Source organism: Trichechus manatus, unplaced genomic scaffold (genome assembly GCF_000243295.1).
Source record: "Trichechus manatus latirostris isolate Lorelei unplaced genomic scaffold, TriManLat1.0 scaffold00138, whole genome shotgun sequence".
NCBI classification, from domain to species: Eukaryota; Metazoa; Chordata; class Mammalia; order Sirenia; family Trichechidae; genus Trichechus; species Trichechus manatus.
In genome coordinates, this window is record NW_004444074.1 from 3791652 (window position 1) to 3811756 (window position 20105).

General features: G+C 46.4%; 1 protein-coding gene across 4 annotated transcripts in view; it reads left to right on the forward strand.

The window, feature by feature from the left end:
- ADAP2 (ArfGAP with dual PH domains 2) overlaps window positions 1-15978 on the forward strand; it is a 24921-nt gene extending 8943 nt beyond the window's left edge. Inside the window, exons 6-11 of one of the 4 annotated variants that reach the window (XM_004385451.2) lie at window positions 3476-3622; window positions 7715-7798; window positions 10587-10649; window positions 12270-12347; window positions 13557-13785; window positions 15083-15204. In XM_004385451.2, coding sequence (XP_004385508.1) covers window positions 3476-3622; window positions 7715-7798; window positions 10587-10649; window positions 12270-12347; window positions 13557-13785; window positions 15083-15114 — 633 coding nt within the window. In that variant the 3' untranslated portion in view covers window positions 15115-15204. Of the gene's footprint in view, window positions 1-3475; window positions 3623-7714; window positions 7799-10586; window positions 10650-12269; window positions 12348-13556; window positions 13786-15082 lie in introns of all 4 variants that reach the window. The other 3 variants (XM_023739647.1, XM_023739650.1, XM_023739648.1) reach the window with 3 other exon arrangements.
- The last annotated feature ends 4127 nt before the right edge of the window (window positions 15979-20105 follow it).

The following is a 20105-nucleotide window of genomic DNA, read 5'->3' on the forward strand; positions in this document are numbered from 1 at the left end:
AAGTAGAAGGTCACTGAAAAAGAGGAAGACCCTCAACGAAACGGATTGAGATAGTGGCTGTAACAATGAGTTCAAACATAGCAATGATTGTGAGGATGGCACAGGACCGGGCAGTGTTTTGTTCTGTTGTACACAGGGTCGCTGTGAGTTGGAACCGACTCAAGAGCACCTAACAATAACATATGGATATACCACATTTTATTTATCTGTTTCTCAGCTGATGGACATTTAGTTTGTTGTCACTTTTTGGCTAGTATGGGTAATGCTGTTGTGAATATTCATGTACAAGTTTTTGTGTGGACACAGGTTTTTATTCCTCTTGGGTGTATATCTTGGAGTGGAATTGTTGTGTTGTATGGTATCACTATGTTTAACTTTTTGAGGAACTGCCAAATTGTTTTCCTCAGTGGCTGTACCATTTTACATTCCCACCCGCAATGGACAGTTTCCAACTTCTCCACATCCTCGCCAACACTTGTTATTATCTGTCTTTTTTCACATCCTGGTGTGTGTAAAGTGGTATCTCATTGTGGTTTTGTTCTACATTTCCCTGATGGCTAATGATGTTGAGTATCTTTTCATGTGCATATTGGCCATTTGTATATTTTTTTCAGAGAAATGCATATTCAGATCCTATGCCCATTTTTAATTTTTTTAAATTTCATTTTATTGTACTTTAAGTGAAAGTTTACAATTCAAGTTAGTCTCTTCATACAAAAATTTATACGTACATTGTTATGCGACCCTAATTGCTCTCCCCATACTGTGACAGCACATTCCTCCTTTCCACCCCTGATATCCCGTGTCCATTCAACCAGCTCCTGACCCTCTCTGCCTTCTCATCTCACCTCTGGACAGGAGCTGCCCATTTAGTCTTATGCGTCTACTTGAGCTAAGAAGCACACTCTTCACGAGTATCATTTTATGTCCCATAGTCCAGTCTAATCTTCGACTGAAGAGTTGGCCTGTGGAATGGTTTTAGTGCTGGATTGACAGAGAGTCCGGGGGCCATACTCTCTGGGGTTCCTCCAGTCTCAGTCAGACCATTAAGTCTGATCTTTTCACCAGAATTTGAATTCTGCACCCCACTTTTCTCCTTCTCCAACAGGGACTCTCTGCTGTGTTCCCCGTCAGGGCGGTCATTGGTGGTAGCCAGGAACATCTAGTTCTTCAGGTCTCAGGCTGTTGCAGTCTTCGGTTTATGTGCCTATGCCCATTTTTAATTGAGCTATTTGTCTCTTTATTATTGAGTTGTAATTGTTCTTTATGTATTCTAGATACAAGTCCCTCATAAGATACATAATTTGCACAAAATTAGGCTTTTGGATTTGTGCAGTGTAAAAATGTGAGTGAGTGAGATGAGAAGCCACTGGAGGTTTCTGAGCAGAAAAGTGACCTGATTTGACTTCAGCATTTTAAAGGGAGGGTTCCTGGGGAAGAAGAGGAAAGACCAGAAGCAGAGAGACCAGTCTGGAGGCTATTTCAATAGCCCAAGTGAGGAATAATGGGACTGGAAGAGTGATGGAGGAGGTGGTTAGAAGATCCAAACCAGATTCTGAATATATTTTGGAGGTAGAGCTGATAGGATTTACTGAAGGATTGGATGTGTGGCATGAGAGTAAAAGCAATCAAGGATGTCTCCTAGATTTTGACCTCTGCAACTAGAAGGATAGACGTGTCATTTGCTGAGGTAGCAAAGACTTCGCTCCCTTACGGGATGATCAAGAGTCGTTTTTAGTTTGAGATGCTTATTAGTCATCCAAGTGGAGATGTTGAGAAAGAAGTTGGATTCGTGAGTCTGGAGATTTGGGGAGAGTTAGGAACTGGAGTCTTCAGCACATAGACTGGTTCAGCAAGGGGACTGGCTGGGATCACCCAGATGGGGGTGTGGAAGGATGCCTGAGCACTGAATGTTTTAGCTATTTATTTCTGTGTAACGAACTACATCAACACTTTAGTGGCTTAAAATATCTATATTTATTTCTCGCAATCCTGTGGGTTAGGAATTTGGGCAGGCCTAGACTGGGGGAATCTTCTGTTCTATGAGGCATCAACTGGGCCACTCACTCTGCTGCATGCAGCTGGAGGGTGGGCTGGGCTGGAAGGTTACTTACAAAATTAGATTTTTTTTTTTATTTTTTAAAATTTCTCATAATAAATTTTTAAAAATTTGCTGAGATAGCAGACTTAGCTCCCTGACCAGATGATCAAGAGTCATTTTTAGTTTGAGATGCTTATTAGTCATCCAAGTGGAGATGTTGAGAAAGAAGTTAGATTCGTGAGTCTGAAGATTTGGGGAGAGTTAGGAACTGGAGTCTTCAGCACATAGACTGGTTCAGCAATGAGACCGGCTCATTGCCAGTAATCTTCCAATTTAACCATTGTTAAGAACATTGCTATAGATCCATCTATACTTTTTATGCATATACAAATATGCATACATTATACATTATATTATATGTTAATATATAGGATACTATATATTAATGGAGCCCAGGTGGCACAGTGGTTAAGAGCTATGGCTGCTAACCAAAATGTCAGCAGTTCGAATCTACCACCCGCTCCTTGGAAGCCCTGTGGGGCAGTTCTACTTTATCCTATAGGGTCACTGTGAGTCAGAATTGACTTGATGGCAATGGGTTTGGATTTTTGGTTTATGTATTAATATTTAATACCTTATATATTAATATATACTATAAGATATTATATATTAATATTGTATGTTGCATATTATATATGATATTTATATACACATATACTCACATATGGTTGTTTATATTAATAGTTCCTACTATACATCCTGTTCTGAGATCTGGTATTATTTCTCACACATGGATATCATATTAGTAATACTGATCTAAATTATCCTTTAACAATATTCTGTGGTATTTTATATTGTGAATGTATCATGATTTATTTAACCCATTCTCATTTCTCATTGATGGACTTTTAAATCAATTCCTTTTTTTTTTTTTTTGCTATTATAAGCCAAACTGCAATGAACATCTTTTGACATGTACCTTTGTATAGTAATCCAATTACTTCCTTGGGATAAATTTTTAGATGTGAAATTGCTGGATCAAACCAGAACACTCAATATTGTAATAGCTATGACCAAATTTCCCTCTAGAGAAGACTGACCAATAGAACTTTCTTCAGTGATGGAAATATTCTATGTCTGCCCTGCCCAACACGGTAGTCACTAGCTACTAGTAGTTACTAAGCACTTGAAATATGGCTAAGTGTGACTGAGGAATTGAATTTTAAATTTTATTTAACTTTAATAAATTTAAATAGCCACATGTGGCTAATGGCTACCATATTGGACAGCACAGGTCTTGAGTGGGTAATTTTGCTCTCATATCAGTTATGTAGGAATGCAGCAATGCATTCCCATGCCTTCTCTGCGTCAGTTAGTGTTCTGGGTTTCCCTGCTAACTGTCAGCATCTTGATTGTCCTCTTTCTCTCTTTCAGGGTAAATATCCCAAAGCTGTCATCAGCATCAAGGACTTGAATGCCACCTTCCAGACAGAAAAGATAGGGAACCCCCACGGGCTGCAGATCACCTACAGGAAAGAGGGTCACACCAGGAACCTGTTTGTGTATCATGAGAGTGGGAAGGTGAGATGACTGTAATTTTCACCCCAGCCTCCAACTCAGCCCCCCAGGACTCAGCTGGCCCAACCCATGAACTCCCTTGCTCATTTTGTGACATACTCAACTGCCTGTTGAGATTTGCTACTGCTCTTTGCCTTAATCTATTGTCACCTCTAGGTCGGGGGCAGAGGTAAGAGGAAGGCAGAGCAGCGAGATCAGGGAGAGGAACCTGGCAGGTATCACCAACAGGAGTCCAGTTAGCAGAGGGGACTGTGCCCAGGGATGGCAAATCCAAATAGGGCCAGAGATTCTGAATCTGGGAGGGGGAATGGGTAGACTCTCAGGTCGGCAGTGCACTCTAGGTCCTGGCTTGTCAGCATGTTGTCGTGGACCAACAGCATTGGCATCACCTGGGAGCTTGTTAGAGTCTCAGGCCCAGCCCAGACGTACTGAATCAAGATCTGCAATTTACAAAATCCCTGAATGATTCCTGTGGACATGTAAATTTGAGAAGCACTGCTTAAAGGTCCAGGAAATCAGCTCGGTCAGAGAAGAGCAGGCACTAACATAGGTTCAAGAGAATAGGCTGGTTCACATCCTGAGCAAGGTCATGTGACTGGGCAGGGGACAGAGGTGCTAAATGGGAAGCGGGAGATATGAGGTGGGGGCTGACATTTTGTGAGTATTTATTTACTCTGTGCCAGGCGCTGTTCTTGGTGATTGTTGCGCATCATTTCTTAATCCTCAAAACAATCTTGGAAACTTTTTGTCGCCATGTTACTGAGGATTGGGCATGTTATTATTGGCCATGCAAGTTATGGCCCAGGCTCACACAACTGAGGATTCCCGAGCCCAGCGCCCATTTCACCATCTTGTGTGCCTCTGCTGGAGTGACAGCCCTTGGCAGCAGGAGCCAGAAACCAGATGCAAGCACTGGAACCTTCCAAGGGGCTCTAGCATCAGATGGTGACCACAGATGGTAGGCTAGAGGTTGCCTGCCCCTCAGCAGGCTTCATGCTTTCTCCAGAGTGTGGGCAGGGGCCTGCCAACTGCGATCTGACACCAGAAGGTGTGGTATGAAGAGCAGAGGTTAGAGTCAGAAGTTGGAGCCCTGGCTTTCTTGCTCCCCAACTGTGTCACTTGGGCAGATCCCTTCCCCTCCTGAGTCTGTTTCCTCGTCTGTAAACAGGATTATAACATCCGCCTCCCACAGGGGTTTTGAGGGTTGAGTGGACCGTGGACCATGAATGTAAAAGCATTTCAAAACAGTGAGGTGCATTACCAACATTAGCTACTGTTTGTTGCTGTTGGTTGTTATCTGCTAATGATTGTGGCAGATGTAAAAGACAAGGTCTGGTGGGCATTTTCAAACCTGTCTCATTTACTCATTCATGAATTCACTTTTCCAACAAATCCATACGGAGCTCCTGCAATGTGCAAATCACTCTGCTTGGTTCTAGGGGGTGTGGTAAGGAACAAGGCAGAGTCGTGGGGCTCAAGGATCTCCGTCTAGATCGGGAGACAGACAGGGAAGTAGGTGCAGCGTGATGGGGCGGTAGTTGTGCTGGGGGCACGAGAAGACATGTCAGTGGTCTAGTCTGGGGGACAGGGGCAGTCATAGAGGCCTTCCAGAGAAAGGAGCTTCTGTTTAAGAATCATGCAATTACTCTAAAAAGGAGCACACACAAACTAGCTTAAAGGGGACATGGGTGGGAAAGATAGAGGGAGTATTTCAAGGGCAGGGGTATGACTAGGCCTTCTGAGAGATTAAAATCAGAGACTGTGGCGTGTGTGTGTGAGACAGACAGACAGACAGATGAAAGGGAGGTGCATTCTCTCTTTGCAACAGGCACAAATTGTTCCATAACACCAGAGGTGCAGGTAATGCCACACTTCTTTGTTTTCCTAAGTTCAAGGATTCCATTCCGCAAGGTCAGTGAGAACTTGGCTATCAGTCATCTTTCATAGCTCCCTCCCTTGATTTTACCAAAATCTTGGAACTTGTGCTGTCCAGGAGACATGGAGGAGATTCCTGGTTCTCAGCCCATGGTGGGCTGTCTACTGTTGCCCCTTGTCCAGGTTGGCTTGGTCCAGAAGGTGGTGGCCACCCCTCCATGCCAGTCTCTGTTATGAGGACTTTTGCTGAGGTTCCCATGGTCTCTGACACTTAGGGTACCTGGCTGCCTCCCATTCACCCAGGCAAGGTGCGTCCAATGACCTGGGCCTGGCCATTCTCCCCTTTCCTTTGCTGCCCCAGCTTCTCCATTAGCTAGCCATAAGTGGGGGCTGCAAACTCACATCTGCAGGGGCCAAGCAGGTCATTTAAAAAGAGTAAAGTGGACAGGTATAAGGAGTTGGGGGTGACGGGAGTTGTGGCAAATAGGAAAATCTGTTACAAGATTGAAACAAACAAAACTCTGGGGGCCAGACAAAGCATTTGTGCAGGCTGGATTTGGTCCCAGTCCACCAGTTTGTGACTGGGAGACCTGCCAATGTAAAGTCCTGGGGATCTTTTCTAGGATGGTTCCATTCCCCTAGTGCTGAAAAGCAAGGTTTTTTAACAACCTCTGGGACAAGAGAGTTACGAACTCCTGAATACCAGGCCTGGGTGCTTGACCTATGAAAGAAAAGGGAAATAATGTTTCATTTCTTTGACACCATATTCAAATGAATTTCTCAATCACCATATTACATAACAGCCTAGCACTGTAGCTATTTGACCAAGTCTTGCAGCCTCCCAATTCCAAATTCCTGGGAGAAAGAATCTGATAGGCCCAGTCCAGCCTCTACATTGGTCCAGCCCTGGTCCAGTTGCTGTGGCCAAGGAGGGGGTTAATCATAGTAGCAAATGTAGATGCAGCTGTGGGTGGTAGGTGGGCAGGGATGGGTGGTACAGTTCTTATAGAAGCAAGGCTTGGGCTGAGCAGACATCCAAAGTTGTATCTATTATATCATCTAAACTAATCTGCAGGATGAGTAGGATGTTCTAGGTAAAAGGTATATGTGGGATGAAGGTAGATATAAGGCAGAGTGTTCCAGAAGAAGGGAACAGCATCTGTTAGGGAGACTGCAAATGGTTTTGTATGGAAGGAGCTCAGAGGGCAAAGTGAGTCATGTTAAGGATCTTAGACTTTTTTCCAAAGGCAGTGGAAACGACTTAAGGCCAGAGACAATCAGATTTGCAGTTAGAAAATCACTCTGGCATCCGTGGGGAGGACCCAGTGGAGAGCAGCAGAGAAGAGGCAAGGCTGGCTAGATAAGATTGGTGTAGTCTCCAGGTGAGAGATGATGGTGGCCAGGACTTGCAGGCCGTGCTTTCTCCCAGAGCAATGGCAGAAAGGTCCAAGGCAGCCTAAGTTGCACAGCAGGCAAGGAGCATCCCCAGGGGCACCTGCCCACCACCCAAAAGCCAGTCTTTGACATTTGAGGACAATGCTTTCTTAGGCCCTTGCTTCTCAAAGTGTGGTCCCCAGACCAGCAGCATCAGCATCACCTGGGAACATGTTAGAAATGCAGAATCTCAAACCTCACCTCAGACTTACTGAATCAGAACCTACATTTTAACAAGACCCTCAGGTGATTTGTGTGCACGTCAGAGTACGAACAGCACCATCCTAGGCCATTGCAAGGAGTCTCTGGGTGGTGCAAATGGTTAAGCACTGGACTATGAACCAAAAGGTCGGTGGTTCAGACCCACTCAGCGGTGCCTCAGAAGTAAGGCCTGGTGATCTGCTTCTGAAAGGTCACAGCCTTGAAAGCCCTATGGAACAGTTCTACTCTGTGCCATGAGTTAGTATCAACTCAGCAGCAACTAGCAACAACAGCAGCAAGGCCATTGTATGACTCCCGTGTGGCTCACCTTGGTCTTTTCCCACAGCTTTGAAATTCTCCTTGTCCACTGATATCGTCAGTCCTCCCCCCGCAACAAGATGGAATTGGGTGCCTGTGATGAGCCCACAGGCCCCTGAAACTCTTCGTATCCCCAGGTGCAAGTGCTGAGTGGATGGCTGAATGCATGTGCCCAAACCTGATGACCCAGCTAGCCTCCTGGTACTGGGCCGGCTGCGCTCCCCGTCTCACCAGCTGCCTGTTTGTTATTTGCATTTTTCCCGGCAGGAGATAGTGGACTGGTTCAATGCCCTCCGTGCAGCCCGTCTGCAATACCTAAAACTGACCTTTCCTGAGCTTCCGGAATCTGAGGTAAGCTAAATGTGGTCCCCAACTTCTGAGTCTCCTCTCTGCTCCCTCCTCCTCTCCTTCTCTGCTCATGCTGAAGATCCTCAGAGACCAGACTGGGTTTGTTTGCAAGCAAGACCTTGAGACCTAGGGGTGGGGCCCCACAGAGGGAAACCAAAGACTTTCTGAGCATCTGTTTCCACATCAGTAAGATGGTGGTTGGTCTGACTCATCTTTCAGAGCCCCTTCCAGCTCTGAGGTTCTATGGACTGGTCCCTGTTTTAGCCTCCCCCACAAGTGGATTTATAGGTGATGGGGGTAGGGAAGCCATGTAAATCCTGGGATTTTCTTATTCCAAACTGTTAGGCCCCCCCATGAAAGCCTAAATGCTCCTTAATTTCCAGGTTTGCGGGGTGCTGAGTGTCTGGGAGTGCACTGGTGGCTAGTGGTAGAATTCTCGCCTTCCATGTGGGAGACCCGGGTTCCATTCCTAGCCAGTGTACCTCATGTACAGCCATCTGTCTGTCATTGGAGGCTTGTGTGTTGTTAAGATGCTGAACAGGTTTCAGTGAAGCTTCTAGACTAAGATGGAGTAGGAAGAAAGGCCTGGTGATCTTCTGAAAATCAGCAAATAAAAACTCTATGGATCACAACTGTCTGATCTGCAACCAATCACGGGGATGGTGCGGCACCGGGCAGCATATTATTCTGTTCTGCATGGGGTCCCTATGAGTCGAGGGCCAACTTGACAGCAGCTAACAAAACAACAAGTGTCTGGAATGGGTCCACTCTAGGCCCAGTGACCCACTGAGATGGCAGTTCTCTGGGGACAGTTCCAGCAAGGCCTGGGCCAGGGCCCTCCTGTCTGCTAAGTCAGCACCCAGGACTAGTCAACACCAGCTCCCTGTGGGCAGGCAGTGGGTTGGAAGTGCTGACTGCTGACCGGAAGTGGGGGAGGGGAGGACAAAGTGCAGATGCTCAGCCTTATATAACCTGGGTTAGCTTTCTAACTTTGCTGACTCCTGTGGAGGAAATTGGCCATTGGCCAACACGCCTCCCTCATCCACCCTCTTTACTCCTTGCCTACCCCCCACCCCCACCCCGTTTCCTCCCAGCCTACCTCTCTCCTCTCTTTCCTCCCACTTTATCTCTGTGTATGGTGTGAGGTTCTGGGCAATCAGCCAGGGTAGCTCTCAGACCTATGGACCCAGATGCCGGAAATCAAGGGAGTCCCAGTGGGGCCGTGGTCTTGGTGTGAGAAGTGCATGGACTCTAAAGTCAGAGAAGTTGATATATTACTTAGGGCAAGTCACCTCACCTCTCTGAGCCTCAGCTTACCTATCTGTCACCATGGGGGCAGTACCTACCTTCCAGGGCTATTGTGAGAATCAAGTAAGTCAAGGCCTATAAGGCTCAGTAAGTATCCCTGTGATTTTCCCTCTTTCACCAGTTGTTTCCCTCAGCCTAGAATAGCCCTGCTCTGGCTCAAGTTAGGCTACTGAGCAGGTAGGGACTCTGTCTTTTCTCCAAATGCAGGAATTAAAGCGTATAGAACATATTTTAGGGCAGAGGGTGTGGTAGAGCTTTTATTTTCGTTTTTGGCTCACAACATTTCCCCTTTCAGATTCCCCATTTGTCCCCCAAACCTCAACTCCCCTTTGCCCCACTCTGAGCCCTGGAGCCCTAGAGAATCTTCTCTGCTCTCAGAACCCTGGGCTGTGAAGCCCAGAGCCTGTGAAGCCAACATCAATCCCTAGAAGACCACTCTGAGCATGGGACGGCAAACTGGAAGGGATCTTGGAGATTACATAATCCAGTGTCTTTATTACACAAGGGAAAATAGGCCCAGAGAGGCGTAAGGTCTTGCCAGGGTAGCACAGCTGCTTGAGGTCAGAGCTGGAACTAGAACCCAGGGCTCCTGACTCCTAGTCCATAGCTTTGTCTCCTTGCCCACTCTGCCACTATCTCCTCGTGGCCCTGTGTCAGATCCCCACAATGACCAGGTCTTGACCAGAGGGCACAGAGCATGCATGGCTGGCATGTTAATACTTTAGCATCATAGTTCAGTGAAGGAGTACTATCTAGCATCTGTCAGCCCTGGATGTGATCCCAGCTCTTCATCCAACCAACTGCATGACTTTGGGGAAATCCCTGACCACTTCTCTGAGGCCTGCTTTCTTCATACGTACAATGAGAACAATAATACCTACCTTGCAGGGTGTTTGTGAAAATTGCACCCAGAACCTGACCTGACACACAGTAGGCCCTTGGAATGTACTTCCTGGCAGTAGGAGAGTCTACTTGGAGTTTTACCTGTCTCCACACTCTGGAGCTATTGAAAAACCAAAAATCAATTGCCGTCAAGTTGACTCCAACTCATGGCGACCCAATGTGTGTCAGAGTAGAACTGTGTTCTATAGGGTTTTCAGTGGCTGATTTTTCAGAAGTAGATCACCAGGACTTTCTTCTGAGGTTCTTCTAGGTAGAGTCAAACCTCCAACCTTTCAGTTAGCAGCCGAGCACGTTAACTGTTTGCAATACCCAGGGACTCCAGGGTTACTGAAAGAGTCCTCAAACCAAGTCCAGCTCAGCCATGCTGGTAAGCTCTGCAGACATCTGGGGTGCTGCCATCTGGTTGTGTTGAAATATTAATGCTGCATCCAATCTACATTCCAAATATAACCCTGTTTACTGTAAGTTCACATGCTTCCCCATTCCAGACTTCCTTCTTGTGGGGGAGCCAAGCTCAGTGGGGAACCTCGAGCCCCTGGGGTGTGAGTGAGGGGGTCAGTGTGTGTCTCTCTTCCCCCAGCTCGTGCCCCTCATCACCAGGAATTACGTTAAACAAGGCTTCATGGAGAAGACTGGTCCAAAGGTACATTCTGCCACTCCCTTGGGGATTTACATAGCCCTTGTTCTAGGGGGCAGTGAGGCACAATTCGGGAGGTGGGGGTATCGGGCGTGACAGGGAAGTGAAGGGACGCAAAGCAATGCTTGTAAGCTCCTAGACTGCAGGACCAAGTGGAGACTGATTAGCTGGCGAGTGACCCAGCAATGCTACAGTGCTTCTCCCTGTCACTGGGCATTCCCCCTCTTTATTTCTTTTTACTGTAAATATATATGTAACAAGTTGCCTTTTCAACATTCTTCACGTCTACAATTCAGTGACATTAGTTATATTTATCATGTGGTTTGATGTTACCATTATCCATTTCCAAATTTTCCCATCACCCTCAACAGAAGCTCAGTGTCCCCTAAGCAGTGAGTCCCCCTTTCCCTCTCTGTCCCACCTATCCACCTCTGGAAACCACTAATAAACTTTGATCTCTATACATGTGCCTATCTTAGATATTTCGCATAAGTGGGATACCTCCGCTTTATAACCATCGCCATCCTCTCCTTTCATTTTAACCTCGTCTGACTGCTCCTACCCCTAGGAAAGCAGCTTTTGCACTTTCTAGAACTCTCACGTGTTCTGTGCTGTCCAAGCCAGACAGGGACTAGTGACTGGTCTGAGAAAACGACACACAAATACACACCCATGCTTGGGTGCCAGCAGGGCCCACGAGTGCACGTCTCTCCCCTAGAACACACTCCCTCCCCCAAACTCAGCCTCTGCTCTCCGTTGCTTTGGAACCTGCCCCCACCTCCAGGGCTGCTTATTGCCACTGGTCCAAGAAGGGAGGGAAGGCCCAGCAGCTTCTGTGCTGCTGTGGGTGGTCCAGAGGAGTGGAGGCTCTGGCTGCCTTGGCAAGGGGCCTTAGCCCCAGCCTGAAGCTGGGTGAGGCTGGGCTCAAAGTCAGAAGTCTGGCTGGAGGGTGGGAATGGATTATGGGGAGGGGCAGTAGGGAAGGAACAAGGAAAGAGAAGAGAAAGGGAGGGAGAAAGCAGAGGGAGATCTAATCATTCCAGTGATTTTTTTAAAGGTATAATATGTTGACAGGATGGTTGTTAAGTCTATGATGAAAGGTGTGAGGGAATCCATGTGAAAGAAAGCCTCCTCTGACAGGTTGAAAATGTGGTTAAGGGCTTTCACATTTTATGCCAGATTTCATACCAGCCAAAGGCACAGCCCTCCTCTATGGCCTTTGCCCCAGGCAAACCTGACCTAGGTTGGTTAGAAATTTGGCCAAAGCCAGCATTTTCAGCCTTGCTGAGCAGCGACCACTTCTGATTTCCCCAGGTTCCTTTTTCTCAGACTTCTTGTCCACACCCTGAGAAAGAAGGAAGCACCTCTTCCAACTAAAAGCAGGATCTGGGGCTACAGGGCACAACTGCAGGGTGGAGTTGTGAGGAGTGGAGTGGAGGCAGGGTGGGCAGACCTTCAGAGCCCCAGGGCCCCTGCCCGGGCCCAGAGAAGGGGCGAGAGTCTCTGGCTTCAGAGGCCAGGATGGAGACCACTTCCTTGGCTTGGTCTGGGCTGGCCTTCTGACCTCTATTCTCAGCACGTGTTCCCCGGCTGTGCATCTCTGGTAAGAGGTTCCGTTTTTTGCAGCAGAGAGAACCTTTCAAGAAACGGTGGTTCGCCCTGGATTCTCAGGAGCGGAGGCTGCTCTACTACAAGAACCCACTGGTAAAAAGCCTTTCTAGTCCCTCCCCAGTCCATCCCCAGATGGACGTCTCATCTCCCGGAAGCCCAGGGCTGGAGAAAGCTGGAGAGGGAAACAGCTCCACCCCTTGCCTGTAGGCAGCTTCTCTTACATCATCTCCTGTGTGCAAAACTGTTCAGACACAGAGACTCTTCTCTCCTCTCGCCTTTAGGAAGTCCTTTACCTGTACCCAAAATGCTACCAACCGTAGTAAAATCAGTTGTGCTTTGTCCTCTAGTCTCCAGGTCTCACCTCTACCCAAGTCTGTGAAGTGGAGTGGTTAGGGATGTGGGCTTCTGTCCCAGCCCCACCACTTTCAGTGGCATGCCCTGGGCCAAGTACTTAGCTCTCTGTGCCTCAGTTTCCTTCTCTGGAAAATAGGCTTAATACCTGTGCTGTCCTGAGATTGTTGTATCTTAAACGAGTTACTGCATATAAAGCACTTAAACTCCCGGTGCATAGTAAAAACCTGTTGTCGTCGAGTCGATTCCAACTCATAGCGACCCTATAGGACAGAGCAGAACTGCCCCATAGGGTTTCCAAGGAGTGACTGGTGGATTCAAACTGCCGACCTTTTGGTTAGCAGCTGAGCGCTTAATCACTGTGCCACCAGGGCTCCAAGTAAGTGCTCCATAAATCACTAAGTATTATTTTAACAAGGGAGCAGTGGTGGCTCAGTGGTAGAATTCTTACCTTCCATGTGGGAGACCTGGGTTCAAGCCCCAGCCAATGCACCTCATCTGCAGCCACCACCTGTCTGTCAGTGGAGACTTTTGTGTTGTTCTGATGCAAACGAGTTTCAGCAGAGCTTCCAGATTAAGATGTACTAGGAAGAAAGGCCTGGCAATCTGCTTCTGAAAATCTGCAAGTGAAAACCCTACGGATCACAATAGTCCCATCCACAGCTGATCACGGGGTTGGTGCAGGACCGGGCAGCATTTCGTCCCGTTGTGCACGGGGTCGCCATGAGTCAGAGTCCGACTTGACGGCAGCTAACAACATTATTTTAACAGATGATGCACGTGGTTTATTTTAGGCTTTTGATCTTTCAAATTCTGGGTCTAACTTAGCAGAAATCCCAGCAGGGGACTTCATATCCTTTTTCTAAAACATCTCAGGAGCTGGCAGGGCTGCAGGTGTCCCCCGCACAAGGCAGGGCCTCTGATAACCGTGCACCTTCTATGTATTTTCAGGACGCCTTTGAGCAGGGCCAGGTTTTTATTGGGAGTAAGGAGCAGGGCTATGACGTCTCTGATGACCTGCCCAAAGGCATCCGAGGGAATCACTGGAAAGCCGGCCTCACTATTGTCACTCCACAGCGGAAATTTGTCTTCACCTGCCCCACTGAGAAGGAGCAGCGGGAATGGCTGAGGAGTCTGCGGGATGTCCTGTCCTGCCCCATGACCCCCCTCAACCTCCTCAGTAAGACTCAGGGACTGGGGTTTGCTCTTTTGGCCAAGGGCAGAGGGCAGAAAGGGGCTTCTTCGCTTGGGTTCAGCTAAAACCAAACCAGTTGCCATCAAATCCATTTCGATTCATGGCAATCCCATGTGTGTCAGAGTAGAACTGTGCTCTGTAGGGTTTTCAATGGCTGATTGTTCAGAAGTAGATCACCAGGCCTTTCTTTTGAGGCACCTCTGGGTGGACTCGAACTTCCAACCTTCTGAGTAGCAGCCAAGTGTGTTAACCATTTGCACCACCCAGGGACTCCTGGCTTTTGCTATGATGCTCCCCCTACCCCCCAAAAAAAGAGCCCTGACACCGAGGTCGTGGCTCCTGGCTACTCTGTTGTTTCCTCCTCTCTTCCTGCCAAAGGAAAGTACAGACGGCGCACGTTATTGCCAGAAAGTCCTCCCCTCTATCCACCCATGTCCTGGTGGGAGCCCTTCCCCATTAGCACCCAGAGAAGTTTAGCCCTGGCAGAACCATCGGTGCTTTCAGGAGCCCCTTCTTTACCCAACTCAGCCTAGCAGCTGCGCAGCCTCTCGTTCCCTCCACCCTGTCTTTCTTTTCTCGTGAGAAAACCCTGGCCCATTATTATTAGCTGAGGCCCCGACTGGCTCGGCAGCTCCTGGGACCTTGGACTCCTCCCCGATCACAGAGAGAGATGGCTATTTTTAGTGCGCTTTCTTTTCTAGGACCCTCTTTTCTGTCTGCTTCTCTCCTGCTCCTTCTCTTCACCCTGGATGAGTCACAAGTGGGCTTCTCTATCTGCTGACAGCTCTGTGAAAAAAGGGGAGACATTCTGAGCTAGAGCAAACAACTTCCAGCCGGGCCTGGCCTGGGGCCTGGCTGCTGGGGCACAAAGGAGAAGTTCTGTGTTCGGGAAAAATAAAGACTGAGCAGGTGAACCCACACAATCCTTTGGGGGAAGCCCTCGTGCCCTTTGTGGCTGACTGGTATAAACACAAACTCTCTTCACTTTCCAAAACCCCTAAGCCAAATAGCCTCACAAACCAACTTGAAACTTGTTAGTGAGGCTGATCAGCGGGTCCTTTTTTCCTCTGTGTGTCTGTGAGTTTCTCTCAGTTTGTCTCTGTGTCTCTGACTCTCTGCTTCTCTTCCTTCTCTGGTATATGTCCCCTCTGTCTCTTGCACTTTCAGCCTGTTTTTTTTTTTTTTTCTTTTTATTCTGGCTTCCTCTGTCATTGTACCTTGTCCCCCAGCTGTCCTTCCCTCTGGTGTGACTGCATTGGCCGTTTTCTTGTTTCCCTTGCAGCTACATCAACAGAGAGTGGCCGCAGCAGGTGACCCATGGACTGAAGAGCTGGCTCCCCACTCGGAGCACCTGGTGGCAAGGAGAAGTTCTCACCTCGGCTCTGCTGCCCTGCAGGAGTGCCCTGCAGTCGGCAGCCATCCCTGGAGTGATTTCTTCAAGACTGAAGCTGTGGCCTCTACCCGCTGGCTCCCTGGGCCCAGCCCTGGGGTCTCTGTGATTCTGGTACATAGGCGGACACATATGCACTCTCCTGCCTTATCTAGGTCTGAAATGTCCCCGGAGTCTGGGCCCAGGACTTCCTCACATATAAAATGGAGGCATCGCCATGAAAACACACCCACTGCATCACCCAAGTAGCATTCTTGCCAAAATATATTTATTCTAAATTTAGTTAGAAATAATCAGACAAACTCAAATTGAGGAACATTGTGCAAAACAACTCTCCTGGACCCTTAAAAAATGTCAGCATTATGAAAAATAAAGTCGCCTGGGAACTGTTCTAGATCGAAGGAGGCTAAGGTGACATGGCAACCAAATGCAATTCATGATCCTTGATTGAATCTTGGATTTAAAATATGTAACTAGGATAATTGGGGATATTTGAATGTGGATGTACGTTAACTAATAGTATTGTAAGATTGTGATAATTATGCTGTATTTGTGTAGGAGAATGGTCTTGCTCTTAGGAGATATATGTTGAAGTATTTAGGGACAAAACTTAACAATGTCTACAATTAACGCTTAAATGGTTCAGCAAAAAAAAAGTATATATGTCGTATGTGTATTAAGTTTATGTATGTATAGAGTATACAGACACACACACATACACACAGAGTGAGCAAGAAAGTGCCTAAAACACACACTCCACACACACACACACAGAGCGAGAGAGAGAGAGAGAGAGGAGCCCTGGTAGTGCAGTGGTTAAAGCCCTCAGCTGCTAATGGAAAGGTCAATGGTTCAAACCCACCAGCCGCCGTTCGGGAGAAAGATATAACAGTCTGCTTCCGTAAAGATTTGCAGCCTTGGAAACCCTATGGGGCAGTTCTACTCTGTCCAGTAGGGTTGCTATGAGTTGGAATTGATATGCCAACAATGAGTTTGGTTTTGGTTTTATATAGAGAGAGAGAGAAAGCAAGAGAGAAAAAGAGAGAGCAAGCAAAACATAAGTGATTGATGAATCTAGATGAATTATAGATTGGTGTTGATTGTCCTATTCATGCAATTTTTCTATAGACTTGAAAGTTTCCGAAATAAAAGTTGGAGAAAAAATGTAGAAGCACCCTCTTTTCTCTCCTCCACAGCAGTGTCTTTTTTTTTTTTTTCCTGCACAAATCAAAAATGTTCCTGGGAGAGTTCTACCTTTGTGCACATTTTAGAAGAAATAAAAGCACGAGAAATATTACAAACCAACGCCCGCATTGACCATCACCTGCTCTGGAAGGAAAGAAGCAAGCTGAGGAGGCATCTCCGCTGCACCACAGTCTGGCCCCACCACTAACTTGAGGCCATTGGAAAACTCACGTCCCTACCTCTGTGCCTTTTCTTAAAATAGATTTTATTGTTTTAGGGCAGTTTTAGGTTTACTGAAAAATTGTGCAGAAAGTGCAGATTTCCCATATACCCTCTGCCCTGCACACCGTTTCTCCGGTCATTAACAGCTTGCATTGCTATGGTGGAGTCCTGGTGGTGCAGTGGTTAGCCCTTGGCTGCTAACTGAGAGCTTGGTGGTTTGAACCCAACAGCCCCTCTGTGGGAGGAGGATGTGGCAGTCTGCTTTTGTAAAGATTTACAGCCTTGGAAACCCTATAGGGCAGTTCTACTCTGTCCTATAGGGTTGCTGTGAGTAGGAATCGACTTCACAGCAGAGGGTTTGCTTTGGCTAATGCATATGGTATATTTGTTACAATTGATGAACTCATATTGATACGTTATTATTAATTAAAGTCCATAGTTTACATTAGGGTTCCCTCTTTGTGTTGTACAGTCCTAAGGGTTTTGACCAATGCTTAATGTCATGTGTCCATCATTACAGTATCAGCATAGTTTCTTCACCCTAAAAATGCCCTGTGCTCCACCTATCCTCCCTTCCCCCTCCTATTGAGACTCTGGCAACCAATGATCTTTTTTCACTGTCACTATAATTTTGTCTTTTCCAGAAGGTCGTGTATTTGGAATTAGACTGTATACTGTATGACTGACTGCTTTCATTTAGCAGTACGCATTTAAGGTTCCTTTGTGTCTTTTCCTCCATGTCTTTTCGTGGCTTGATAGCTCATTTCTTTTTATCATGTGCCTTGGTTTTTTCCCTCTGTGAAATGAGGAAATTGTGTAAATATTGAAATTCAATGTACGTAGCAAGCATTTTTGAGCACCTTCTAGGTGCCAAGTCCTGGAAATAGGTAGGAACAAGATGCCGTGGTCCCTGCTGTCACAGAGTTAGAGGCCATTAGGGGATGCAGCCAGCAGCCCCTAAACAGGGCAGTACAATGAGGTGAGTGTTCAGAAGGGGGAAGTACAGGTTGCTGTGGGAACTTGTGGCAATAGGTTTTACCCTAATAGAGGGTGAAAGGGAAGCCGCCTTCCTCTTCAGAAAGTGACGTTCAGAAAGCTGAAACCTTAGAGCTATTTAGAAGTTGGTCGAAGGGAAGAAGAAGAGAAAAGCATTCTAAGGCTGAGGGAAGAAAATATTCAAGAGTCCAGAGATGGGGAAGATTATCACACATTTAAGAAACTGAAAGAAATCTCAAATGTCTGAAATGTTGCAGAAACAGATGGCCAAGCTCTCCGCTCTGTGATTCTTTGTTCTCTTCCTCTCCTTTCCAGTGAGTGGAGAAATACACTGCGTGTTCTCCCTTCACTTCAGTGGAGACCCAGAGGGTTGGGAGGGTCTTTAAGAGGCTCCCTGCACTTGGTGGAATTTTCCTTTGGATCCCCCAATCAGAGGACAAGCATCACCAATAGGGTTTCTCTTTTCTGTAGCTCCCAGCTGCTCAGGTGGAGAGGTGGGGTCCTCCCGTGGCTCCTAAAACACCTTAAAAATGTCTGTTTCAGCACCTGAGAGATTGTGATGTACATGTCAGTTTAGTTGTCTGCCATGAGCTCTGTGGGGTACACTCTGCTAAGTTCTGGGGTTGAGGAAATGAATAAGGCACAGTCCCTGCCCTCAAGGAACTTAAGGTCCAGAAAGGGAGAAAATAAACAAGCAGTAACAAAACTACTCAAGGAGGAAAACTAGGATTCTAAGGGAGGGAGTTTCAAGACCATCTCAAGAACAGATTTGACACATTGAATACTAATGACTGAAGACCAGATGAGTTATGGGATGACAACAAGGACATCACATCACACGTAAAGAAAGCAAAAGGTCATTAAAAAGACAGGAAAGAAAGAAAAGACCAAAATGGATGTCAGAAGAGACTGAAACTTGCTCTTGAGTATAGAGTAGCTAAAGCTAATGGAAGAAATGATGAAGTAAAAGAGCTGAACAGATTTCAAAGGGCGGCTCGAGAAGACAAAGTATTATAATGACACGTACAAAGACTGGAGTTACAAACCCAAAGAGAAGAACACGCTAAGCATTTCTTAAGCTGAAAAAACTGAAGAAAAAAATTCAAGCCTTGAGTTGCATTGTTGAAGGATTCTGTGGGCAAAATATTGAATGATGTGGAAAGCATCAAAAGAAGATGGAAACAATACCTACAGCCACTGTACCAAAAAGAAGTGGTCAATGTTCAACCATTTCAGGAGCTAGTGTATAACCAAGAAACGATGGTACTGAAAGAAGAAGTCCAAGCTGCACTGAAGGCTTTGGCAAAAAACAAGACTCCAGGAATTGATGGGATACCAATAAAGATGTCTCAACAAACGGATGCAACGCTGGAAGCACTCACTCTGTCTATGCCAAGAAATTTGGAAGACAGCTACCTGGCCTACCGACTGGAAGAGATCCATACTTGTGCCCATTCCAAAGAAAGGTGATCCAACAGAATGTGGAAATTATGAGACAATATCATTAATATCACATGCAAGTAAAATTTTGCTGAAGATAATTCAAAAGTGGTTATAGCCGTACCTCAACAGGGAACTGCTAGAAATTCAAGCTGGATTCAGAAGAGGACATGGAGCGAGGGATATCATTGACACAGTGGCTGCAACAATGGGTTCACACATAGCAATGACTGAGGCTGGCTCAGGACTGGGCAACATTTCGTTCTGTTGTGCATAGGGTTGCTATGAGTCAGAACAAACTCGACATCACCTAACAACAAGGGGGGAGCCATGGCAATTTTTTTTTAATCTCATTATAGCTACACCCTTCTCCTACACCTGGCAACCACTCATTTGTTTTCTGTCATTATAGTTTAGTATTTTTGACAATGCCATGTAAAGGGAATCAAGCAATATGTAATCTTATGAGACTGGGTTCTTTCACCTGGCGTAATGACTTTGAGATTTTGCCTGGTCACTGCCTGTATCAGTAGTTCTTTGCTTTTTATTGCTGAGTGGTAGTCCAGTGTATGACTATACTACAGTCTGTTTATCCAATGGAATAGTACTCAGCAATAAAAAGGAACAAATTATTGATACATGCAATAATACCCAGGAGTGGGATTTCAGGGTCATATGGTTGTTGTTAGGTGCCGTCAAGTTGGCTTTGACTCATAGAGGCCCTATATACAACAGAACAAAATACTGCCCAGTCCTGTGCCATCCTCAAAATAGTTGCTATGTTTGAGCCCATTGCTGCAGCCATTGTGTCAAACCATCTCGCCAAGGGTCTTCCTCTTATTCACTGACCGTCTACTTTACCAAGCATGATGTCCTTCTCCAGGGACTGGTCCCTCCTGATAACATGTCCAAAGTACATGAGATGAAGACTTGGCCATCTTCACTTCTACAGAACATTCTGGCTGTACTTCTTCAAAGACAGATTAGTTTGTTCTTTGGGCAGTCCATGGTATATTCAATATTCTTCGTCAACACCATAATTTGAAGACATCAATTCTTTTTTTTTAAATTT